The 12,209-nt window shown below is 40.2% G+C and overlaps 1 protein-coding gene across 2 annotated transcripts in view; it reads right to left on the bottom strand.

Moving 5' to 3' along the window:
- Positions 1-955: 955 nt before the first annotated feature.
- igf2bp1 (insulin-like growth factor 2 mRNA binding protein 1) overlaps positions 956-12,209 on the bottom strand; it is a 98,406-nt gene continuing 87,152 nt past the window's right edge. For both annotated transcript variants that reach the window (XM_050070250.1, XM_050070249.1), the window contains exon 15: positions 956-9,194. In XM_050070250.1, coding sequence (XP_049926207.1) covers positions 9,039-9,194 — 156 coding nt within the window. In that variant the 3' untranslated portion in view covers positions 956-9,038. The remainder of the gene's footprint in view (positions 9,195-12,209) is intronic.

The raw sequence follows: 12,209 nt of genomic DNA, 5'->3' as shown, positions 1-12,209 counted from the left end.
ATATTTCGGCCGCGCTTTGGAAAGCAGAGCTAGATAGTAAACAAACATGGCAGCACACCGGTAAGGTAAGACAACACGTTTACATGTCGTTTTCTATATGTTCTCTGACATTTATCCTAACGATATGAGGCGGTCTTTGTGGAAAAAAAGCTTGTTTAGTGGACTAACTTTGCACTTGAAAGGATGCCCGTTCACTTATGTTTTAACAGGTCTGACGCTATTATGCGCCCCGGCTGTATCTAGGCTAACGACTAACATGCTAACTATTATTTTTATGTCTCTAGTCACCTGAAACAAATTTAGGACGGTAGGAGACAGGTTGAAATAAACCGAAATTTCCCTTTAAATAAGAAAATTAAAACCAGGCGACAAGTTTTTGTCTCCCCCTTTCAGAATATTCCATGTTATTATCCTTTGGAAAACAACTAAGGATTAAGAAAAGAAGAAAGAAAAGAAAAGAATCTTTGGAAGAAGTAAAAGTTTTTTCCTTAATAGACTATCCACTACAGTATATGGAGATGCCGCTACCCAGTTATTTATTTACCTATACTTCTTTCAAGCAACTTTTTTTTTTTGTCCTTTCTCAAAACCAAAAAAATCACCATTTACCTATTTTTTTTCCCAAGAGGTAGATCAACAAAACAATTACATGGTTACAGGTGTCGTGCACCTTGATTCAGGAGGTGAAATCACATATAAGGGAAGTGGAGCAGCGGAGCTGAAGAAGAATCGTGGGTGATTTTAATAGTTGGAGGAAGATTAAAAAGAAACTGTGGCATTCAGTTCTGAGTCAAAGTGAGGTGACTGAATGAACAATTAAGTTGTAAATTAAACTTAACACCTCATTATGAGTGGGCCATTATGGACCATTCAAGTCACCTAATGGTCTACCAGAGATGTGAAGAAAACCCCTGTCCCGACTGCCCACGCTACCCAACACCACAATGTGTCTGTATTGGGGTTTTTCTTTTTTTTTTCTTTTCTTTTTTTCTTTTTTTTTTTTTTTACATTTTTCCTTTTTGACTCATTTACTTTTACAGTCCCATCTCTAAGCTGGAGAAGTACAATTTCAAAAAACAAAAAAATAAATTAAAGTTGAACAGTGAAAAGAATTTTTTGACTGTTACAAAGGCTGTCCGTCCTTTCTGTCTGCATGTCTGTCTGACTGACTGTTTACTCTTGTCTGTTTGACATAAAAGAAAAAAAAGAAACAATCTTCTAGCTGAGTTTGCTTATGTTTTGAGGTAGCGTTCCTAGTTATGTGTCAAGAGGTTTGTTTGTTTTGTCTTGGTAGCGTGTACCTCTGCTGGGTCTTGGTTTTGTTACAAATTTCTTGAGACTCCATGCCCGTCTCTACTGAGGGAAGAGGTATATAACAAGAAGGAGTTTGCACTGCTTTATTGCAAACTCGCAAGAGCTCTGTCTGTCTGTTGTTTACCTTCCGTATGGGCTGAGCTAGCTACATGTTGTCAGGTCTACAAAGCAAAGCTGTACTTTGTTGCCACAAACAAGGAGCTGGCCACATAGTTAACTCACAACTTTGAATCTTCAAGCTTCCAAACTTTATATAAAAGGACAACACCACTGAGATTTTCGGCCATTTACTGCATATGCTTTACATTAGTGGTGACCATTTTCTCAAGCAAGGCAAGGCTTTTCCACTTATTTCTTTTGTATTTCAGCCTGTAGGTGTTTAAATCTGCTCTTGTCTATATTTCTGTATGAACAATTGAACAAATGTGAAAGGGGTCACCCTTGGCGAGCCACCAGAGAGCTATTCCCCATGGCTGTATGAAGCATTTTAGTGTCTTTCAGGTCATTGTTTTGGTATCATGGCCCACAGCTCATAGCATCACTTTCAGCCACAGGAGGCAGCAGTAAAACCCACTGTACACCACCTAAACATAACAGAGAAATTAGCAGCCAAGAGTCACGTATTTTTCCAAAGCCCACTTTCCACCGCACAAAAAACGCAGCAAATCTGTTTTTTTGATGTAAAAGGTTACGATCGGCATTGATGGAAACACAACACCCAGGTGAATGCACTAATTTTAGCCTCTTAACCGGCCAGATGCAATAATGCACCACCACAATATATTGTTTATCTCCGCCCAAGTAGCACTCAAACATTGATCCAAAAAAGTATGAACTAAGTTTGAAAGAGAGACTGAATAAGAGATTTATAAAAATATGTAACCACCATAAAGTTTTTGTTGACCTTCATGCTGCTTTCTACTGTTTACTGACCTGTTTATCAGCCTGTCAGTGACGTCAAAAGTGACACACCAAAAAACAAAAAAACCCCAAAAGAAAACCAACAATAACCTACACAGAAAGGCACACTCGTCTCCTGCAGAGCTGTGTACACAACTCTTCTCTACTGGCAATAAGAAAGGAGTCCATTGCCTATTTTTAGCAGGTTTTCCCATGTTTAAAAAACACGTACACACTCTAATTATGGTTAGTAAAGGGTATAAGGAGTTTAGTGAAGATCAAAAACAAAACTAAAAGGCAGGTGGACAGACACATGACTCCAAATGAATGCTAATGCTGCTCTGTTGTGCTAGATGTGTAAAAAGGCAGCTGTTTTCTAATAAGTTTGCCATATCTTCTTGAAAGCTGATATTATGTCAGTGTCGTGTTTCCAGCTTGTGTTTCTTGCCTCAGAGTTACCAAAACAATCAGTTGTTGCAAGTTGCTTGAATTAGGAACACTTGCATTAGACTTTACAGATACTAATGATGTTTTTTGGTGAGAAACACTAAATGGAAACATAACAGCTCTACATGGTACCTTTAATTGTAAATTAGTTTGGTGATCTACACGCAAGTCTTATATCAACTAAGGCATGTTTTTGGAGAGGTGGCGATCCATCCATGTTCACTGTGAAGTAAGATCAAACTCAAGCTTTCCCTGTCAAAGTTGATTTCATATTATAGTGAAATGAAAGGAAACAAATTGAGATTCACAAATCTAAATAATATGGTATGCTTGGACATATATTGCATCTTTTAGAATATGGTCAACGGTATTCCATAGCAATTTATAGTTACTGTAATAAAACTTGCACTGATATGGTCCTTTACACAGTCTTGGATTAAGCTTGAATTTTAGTTTGTGGCAACTGTAATGTGTGTTTGGCAGTGTTGCATCCCACACCACCAAACTCTGTTCCAGCTGAAACAATTTATTGTTCAACGTGCATAAAAAGGACAGAGGGTTCACTTTTGGGCCCAGAAATGATCCAGATGGTAAAAGCAGATGAAACGTAAATGAAACGAAAGATTTCTGTCCCAGTCAGAATGCAGGCTTCATTTTGCGTAAGCCATTCTTACTGCCACAGAGCACGAGTGGTAGGTAGCATGGTCTGTGTCTTACTTTCTTTTCATTTGTAGAGACACAACAACAGTAACACGTATTGTCTCTACTGTCTCTACCGTACGTACAAAACAAGATTAGAGGAGTTCACTTCCAAGATGAGAAGTCACCTTTTGCATGTAGCCATCTCTACTCTGAAATAGTGTTGTCAGAAATATCCATTTATTGATTTCTTATCGACATTCTGCTGTTCTCTGCTGTTAACTGAGAAAAGAAATGTCCTCGTCATGTTATAGCCTTGTTATATTTGTCTTTTAATTCAAATATTAAATTGTAAGCTCTCAATGTCAGTTTTTCCCTGTGATATCACAAATGGTATCACATACTAATGTTTTTCAAGGTATTGTATCAAAGTTATTGTAACAACACTACTTTGAAATAGTACTTTAGTTAACTTAGACCTTTTCTCTGAGTCCAGTCATTCAAAATGGCTCTTTACTGTATTTTGGACTGAGCCCCTTTCCGTGTGTTTGGCACACTTACTGTCATGTACTGCGCTGCATATAAGTAGTTTGTCATATTTAGTAGCTGTTTTGTTAGAACTGTGCATTCAAATAAAAAAGAACAAAACTTGATCAAATTCAACAACTTTCATTTTTCCAAAAAGAGAGTCAGTACATTAAAAGTAAAAAATATGTGGTTAAAGTAACAAAAAAATAATAATTGAAAGGTCTTGAACAGAAGTGAGCAAAACGAACATGATGCAGACCAGCGCAAAAGAGGGTGAGGGACCCTGACGTTCCCACCCGCTCCAAAAATGAAATGATTTTTTTTAATTTTTATGAAATTAAATAAAAACATCTCACTCTTCTCTTCAGAGGATGAAGAGAGTACTCAGTTGTTTTGTGAAAGGACAGAGGGGAAACAATAATAAAGGAAATGGCAGAATTGAGTTGGTGATGGGGTTGGACACCTCATCCCAGACATCTTGACCACCTCCTACCTCCCTCCTCCCATTATTCCTTTTCCTCCTCCCTTTACTCTCCACCTTGACCTCTCAAGAATTGCATCAGGTGTTACAGGTGGTTCCCAGTTGTCGTATTAATTGTTGACATATTTTTATTGATTAGTGCAACAGTATGTCCCCAGATGTCACGTCCAAATAAAGCTTGCTGCTTAGTCAAAACTAAATTAAACAAAGAAAATCAAAGAAAAAAGAAATGATTCCTAACCTATTTGAAGAGCTGCAGGCTGAATAAAGAATCCCAAATTGCGCGTCTTAGTGGTTGTGAACAGAGCTCTATGGTTTGGAAAGAGGTGGAAACTCCACAAAGACAACCATGTTGAACAGAGAAGTTACCACCTCTGGACAAAAATGGAAGCACAGACACGACAGAATAGACTTTTCCCTGTTCGATGGTGGTGGTGGTGGTGGTGGTAATGGTGGGGTAGCCGCTGAAGATTGGTGGTGTATGTCGCCAAGGTCAGGTAAGACATTAAAAAGATTATAGTTATCTGGCAGTGTCCTTCAGTGACTTGGATCAAGATTTCCTCTCTCAACGGCTTTTCCCATTCTGATTTTTTATGCTTTTACTCCAAAAATACAAAAGTATCATGATCACCTTTTTATAACATCTTATGTACAGGTTTGAATCTATAACTGAGCTGTGTTAATATTGTTTTGAAACTCTCTTGCTTTTCTTTTTCTGCTCCCATTTTTTCAAAGGTTCTTGGATCTCTCTCCTCAGTCAGTTGGAACACAGACAGAGGGCCATAGGTTCTTGTCCTACCTTTTTCTGCCTTTTTTTTTTTTTAAAAGTTTCACCCAATCACATCCCCTGACAGAAATGAACATTTAAAACCAGTACACACACACACACACACTTGCATTCGCTTCCACATACACATGCACACAGACACACCAAGCACATATGTAGCCAACAGGGAGCATCTGAGGTGTCATGGTCAGTGCACAGGTAATATATATTCACATTCAGAAAAGTTAGAGCTAGTTCAGGTGTGTGTCTATGGCTAGTATATCTTCTTCTGCCTCTATACTGTAGATGGACCACAACTGATCTGATCTGACAAGTTCCAAAGCAGGTGCCTTAAAGGAATACTTCACCTACAAAATGACCATGTGTATATAATAACTCACTGTGTGTTGCCTTGAATTTGTCAAGAAAACGTAATTCTACCCACATGCCTCCACAGCGGACGAAGAATCAAAAGCACACGGTTCTGATTAACTGAAGTAAATGGGGCCACACAACAAAACTATATCAGAAAATCAGTTTAAAACCTCACACAACTTGTCCAGCATAATACAAGACTCATTCGTCCATGATCAGTACTACACAAACCAGGCTGTTCTCCTACAAAATTAATGTACCCAAATTCATACATACATTCATATCCAAAATCATACATACATCCCACGCATTTTGAAAGGCTGCGATCATGTGACCAATGTGCTGACTGGAGTAAATAGGTAAGTACCTCAGTCCTGAGTGGTCTTGTAAGGTGGTAGGTTGGGTTGGTGCATGGGTGAAGATGGACTTTCCCCTGGAGTCGTGTGTCCGGAACTGTGTTAACTTTGATTCATTCTAAGGTATGTCCTTGTCATGTTTCATTTTAAAAGTAACCACAGTAACTTTACTTGCGTAAACTTAACTTTACTTTAATTACATAACTACATATGAAGGATGCAACGCCATTTATGGGGCGCTAATTTGTAGGATATTATACGAATTGTTGTGCATGCATTTTTTGTAGGATATCATATGAACCATTTTACTAGAATACGTTGCACAAACATGATTTTTCACTAAAATATTACGATTTAAAATAAGTCAGTACAAACAGTCTCATGCATGGCCGAGTAACATGCTCAAGCCGGTCAGGGCGTGCTACTCATAGGTGGAAGTGTTTTAAAATGTAACATTTTTAGTGAAAATGCATGTGTTTGTGAAGTACTGAGCATATGACTAGATAAATGACACATGGATTATATTGCACAAGTTGTGTGAGAGTTTGTAAACTGATGTTTGATAAAGTTTTGCTGTTGTTAATTGTGATCCCAATGACTTCAAGTCATGAAGAATGTTTGCCTTTCTTGGATTCTTTGTAACTGTGGAGGGATGTGAGAAAACCTTTTTTTTTTTCCCACGATTTCAACCTAACACACAGTGAGTTATCATTATGCAAATGGTCATTTTGCAGGTGTAGTTTTCTTTTCAAAGCTCACTCTCGTGTCTTCTTTGTGGCTGAGAAACTTAATTTCCTCAACACTTAAAGCCCTCCCACAATTTTTGATACTTCGTGATTATGTCATCACAATAAGGCAGGAGAGGGAGATCCTTCAGGACACAGGGCTGGCCAGTAGCAATGATAATGGCCAGTCACAGCGACATTATGTGACCTGCAGAAGAATGATTAGTATCACCCCCTCTGATGACATTAGGTCAGTAAATCCAGCATCCAGTGGCTTGCCTGCTCACCGTGTGCACTGTAGGACCCCCTCTCGAGTTAACACCTTTCCCCATTGGCCAGTATTTTAGACAACAGCTGCTCCAATCACACTTCAGGAAGACAGACAGCATGTTTCTCACCTAAAAAAGGCAAAATGGCACTTGACCCATTTCCTCTCTAGAGCAGCAGTTTATCTCTCTCTGCCGTGAAAAAACACACTGTCATCCTGAGCTCATTCAACCATCATCAAAAACAACAAAAAAAAAACAGAAAAAAAAACAAGCAACAAGACAATACCTAATAAAAAAACCCAAAATACTTTTTTTCTTTAAAAAAATAAAAAATATTGAGGACTATCAGCTCTTTCATTTTCTTCTCATATAAAACACCAGCAAGCAAAAAAAAAGAGTTAGGAATACTGAGGTAACTTTACCCTGAGGTAGGTTTTTTCTTTTTCATCTCTTCTCTAATCTGTTCTAATCTTGGTGAGAGTGTCCAGGCATAGACCCCGCCCCTCATTATCATATGCAGGCAGGGTCTGGAGGCTCCACCCACAGGCCTTTGGCAGATTGGGAGAGAGGACAAGGAAGCTGCCCCACTTCAGTCAGATTTTACCTTCTCTAAGCTCAAGGCAAGGAGCTTTGGAAGACTTGGCGCTGGGACAAGGCCTGTCTTTCACATCCTTATATTGATACAAGCATTACAGCATTCATTTGTTGTCCGAATGAATAAAGATGACTTCAATGCATGGATGGCCTTAAGGACCCCAGCTCCTCTGAGGAGAAAGCCATCCTGTCCAAGTCTGGTCTCAAGTATTCAGCGCTGAAAGAAGGCGATGAGCAGAAAGTCTCAGACACACTTTGTCTGTCTGTCATTACCAAACTTATTCATACAGGTGTAGCAAAACCTCACACCTGATTCACTGCCCTTAATACATTCCCCAAAGGGGCCGGGCTAACTCACATATCATATATATATAATATATATAAAATATGCCGTTTAAGGTGCGGGCCGCTAGCCAGCTAGCATAGCTGCTGGCTGCTTCTATCAAGTTGTTTCATAACGTATTCACATGTGTGAGCTAAGCCGCTGCAATAGAACTGCAGGACCAGCTGCGGCCTCCGCTCCCCTTACTGTCTCTTGCTGTGCCTTCCGCCACACGGCTAAACGTGGAAGAGCCTCAGTGCCTCCGCAGCCCCCAGCCTCGTTGTAGGCTACGTTATGCTACATATCATAGACAAGGGACTGGGAAATATACAGAAGACCCCTTTTAAAAAAGGCAAGGTGGCCAGACACAGCATTTCTTAACATTTACATGAAGATTATATATTTACAACCTCATCATTTCTCCTTTTTTCCTTTTTTTCTTCAAAATTCTCCCCTTTTCGGAGAGGTCTTTTAAGAGCAGTGTTAACATCTGCGGCCCCTCTTGTAGACTTTCATTGGCTAGGAGGTTAGGGGTGGGTGGGGTTAATGCAAGGTCTATCACCCAACCCTCCCTCCGCCACTGCAGCAGTTTCCCTGCTCCCTCTCCCAGCTCTGCCTCATTGCATTCTATCAATAATAGCTCTGAATAAAACATTTCTATACATATATCTCTATGTTTTTAAAAAACACCCTTAAAATATAGGACTGAGTGCTGATGGTGAGAGAGGTCTGTAGGGGGCGACAGAGGAACAAACGGGCCCCTGCTAGTGTGTCTCACGGAACAAAGACTTGTCTCTGCAGCACATGTGAACCCATGTGGACATGTGTAAACAACAGTGGTAAGGCTTCAACCTTACAAGGAGAGTAATGTCTTTGTGTTGTTTGAACCTGTCTGATGCAGGATGTGTTGAAGCTGCAGCAGATGAGGAGCTGGCTGCAGCCCTACCAAGGCACACTAGGAGGACACCGCCCCTCCCTCTTTCCATCCCTCCTTTCCTTCATCCCTCCATCCTCAGTCAGTCTTTCTTCTGGCCTGGCATCTGGTTTCTATTCTCAAGTTTTGTTTTATCTTTATCTTCTTTTTGTATTCATTTCATCTTTTGATTTATTCATCTTCTCTCTTTCTTCTTAAAGAATGATCTTTCTCTCTGGCTATTGGGCATACTCCCTCCCTCTTTACATCTCTCCCTGTTTATCGCTGGGTCCGTGTGTAGCTCTCCTGTATCCGTCTGTCCGTCTGTCCGTCTGTCTATCTGTCCGTGCATGTGTCTGTCTGTCCGTCAGGTAGAGGCCCCACGGCATGTGAGGAGGGTGTGGGACCCTCACTTCCTGCGTGGCTGGTGGTCCTGAGTCAGACTCTGCGTAGGGCTGCCCATCTCTGTGAAGCCCTGGGGATTCGGGCCGGGGCCCATGCATATACCACCTTTCTGAGGCTGTCTGACCTGGGTCAGTATGTCCCGGATCTTCCTCTGAGCCAGCTGGAGAGCAGATGACAGATAAGAATGACAAATGACAAACTGGAAGCTGCACGAGTCAGGATCTTTGAGTAAAAATATGTTTTTTATCTACAATGTTGAACGTAACTAAAAACAGAATGTAATAATTTGCAAATCTTTTTTGACCTATATTCAATTGAATACAGTACAAAGACAAGATATTTATTGTTCAAACTGATAAACTTTGTTGTTTTTTTTCTAAATTTGATACCTGCAACATGTTTCAAAATAATTGGGACAGTGGTAACAATAGACTGGGAAAATTGTGGAACGTTCAAAAACACTTGGAACATTTCACAGGTAAACAGGTTAATTGGTAACAGCTCAGAGTATCATCATTAGGTATGCAAGGGGCATCCTCAAAAGGCTGTTGTTTACAAGCAAGGATGGTGTAAGTCATCACTTTGTGAGAAACTGCATGGGCAAATAGTCTAAGTCCAGTTTAAGAACAACATTTCTTAAAATTTTTTCTCTTGCAAAGAAGTTATGGATTTCACCATCTACAATTCATAATACCATCAAAAGATTCAGAGAATCCAGAGAAATGCACATAAAGGGCAAAACTGAAAACACTGAATGCCTGTGACCTGTGACCCCTTAGGCTGCAGTACCTTAAAAATCAACATGACTGTGTAAAGGATATTACTACATGGGCTCTAGAACAATTTGGTAAAATATTATCAGTAAACACATTCATGTTCATTGCTGCATCTACAAATGCAAATTAAGACTCTACTATGCAAAGCGAAAGCCATATATCAACAACATCCAGAAACACTGCTGACTTCTCTGGGCCCGAGCTCATCTGAGACACAAAGTGGAAAGTGAGCTGTGGTCTGATGAGTCCACATGTTGAATTGTTTTTGAAAATCACGCATGTCCTGTCCTTTGGGCTAAAGACGAAAAGGACCATCCACATTGTACCAGCTCAAAGCCAGCGTCTGTGATGGTATGGAGGTGTGTTAGTGCCCATGGCATCATGGGTAACTTGCACATCTGTGAAGGCACCATGAATGCTGAAAGGTAATACAGGTTTTGAAGCAACATATGCTGATATCCAGACGACATATTATTCAGGGACATCCTGCTTAGAGTTAAAAAGAGTACACCAGTCTCCTTGCTTGACCCACCAACACCACAAATTGGCGACAAGGATGAGTACTGCCTTTTGAAACATGGCGGAAAATCTTTCAACACTACATGCTAGTGATACCTGCCAGGGGAGGCGCATGGCCAGATGAAAGGTGACATGCTGTCTAATTACATTGCCTGGGGGCAGTTGCTTTTCTATACTCCACGGGATCGAGGTCTGACATTTGATCATGCTATGGTGGCACTGGAGAAGCATTTTGTCCCTAAGACAAATGTGTTAGCATTCAGACGCACATTTAGACAGCGTCTTCAAAGGACTGGTGAAACTGTAACACAGTATGTGGCAGCTTTAAGAGCCTTAGCTATGCCATGTGGGTTTGGACAGATGGAAAGTGAAATGATAACAGATCAGCTAATTGCCACTGCTAATCTCTGCGTTGTGAGGAAAAAGTTAGTCCTGGAGGAAGACCTCACACTGGACAAGGCCCTTGCAATCGCATGTCAGGTGGGGCAACGGTTAAGAATGCTACACTGCTTTCTTCTACCAGCGTGGCCCCGACCACACCAGTACAGGCTGTCGGTGCTCCAAACAACCATGTTGGGGGAGAAAAAAAGGTGCTTATTTACTACACTATTTGATTTAGTATTATATTTTGGTAACAGTGGGACCTCCCTAGTGCAGTGGTTAGAGCACTCGTCTTCAATGGGAAAGACTGCTGGGGTCGATGTCAGCAAAGGCATGCGGTCGGAAGATGGGAGGTTCCAGACGTAAAAGCAGATTCATTATGTTTTGGTAAGTAATTATTTACACGTAATGCACTACCTGAGGAAACCAACATTATGATGTTTGAAAACAGCAGGAGGCATTTTACATTTTTCTATATTACTGATCATTGTGCATTATTCTGCATCAGAGAGTACTAAATATAGCACTACCTATATGCCTTTAATTAAGAACCGTCACTTTATAAATATTGTGCTTTAAAGGGTATTATGGTTTTGATTACACTGATATTGTTAGTACTGTTGCAATAAGATACCAGCGGATGGTGAAGATAAGAGCCTGGAGACATAAGTTACCTGGTAATGTTATGTTAATGTAGGCAATGTTTACTCATGCTTGTGCTTGGTTTAGTTCTATTGAATCAGAGGAATTCAATTAGGTAACAGAGGAGATGTTGTGTTTACGGGTCCATGTATTATAGTTGTTGTTATGCTACCTAACCACTAAGTGTCACTGTGAGACTGTGTATACTAGAGAGATACAGGTGCTGACAAGAGGGGTGGCTGAGGGATATGCAGGAAGAAAGGAAGAAGTACCGATATATGCCAGGAGTGTTCAGCGGTGTTAAAAATAAAGAGTTAAAAAGAATACGCCAGTCTCCTTGCTTGACCCACTGACACCACAAAGTTGACCATCAACCTTTTGGATATAAATTACAAATGATCTTCTGATTGCTTCAGACAAAGGACTCGTCTCTGTACTTGTTTTATTAGATCTTAGTGCGGCGTTTGACACAACTGACCACCAAATTCTGCTACAGAGACTGGAACACTTAATTGGCCTAAAAGGTTCTGCACTAAGTTGGTTTAAATCTTATTGATCTGATCGTTTTCAGTTTGTTCACATCCATGATGAATCATCCTTACGTACTAAAGTTTGTTTTGGAGTTCTGCAAGGTTCTGTGCTCAGACCAATCCTATTTACTCTATATATGCTTCCTTTCCATCATTAGAAATCTCTCTGTAAATTTCCATTGTTATGCGGATGATACTCAGTTGTATTTATCGATGAAGCCAGAAGAAAGTAATCAATTAACTAAACTTCAAAAATGCCTTAAAGACATAAAAATCTGGATGAGCACCAATTTCCTGATGTTAAATTCAGACAAAACTGAAGTTATT

The sequence above is a fragment of the Epinephelus moara genome, chromosome 18 (assembly GCF_006386435.1).
Source record: "Epinephelus moara isolate mb chromosome 18, YSFRI_EMoa_1.0, whole genome shotgun sequence".
NCBI classification, from domain to species: Eukaryota; Metazoa; Chordata; class Actinopteri; order Perciformes; family Serranidae; genus Epinephelus; species Epinephelus moara.
Note: the sequence above shows the minus strand (reverse complement) of the source record. Positions and strands in the feature narration are given on the sequence as shown.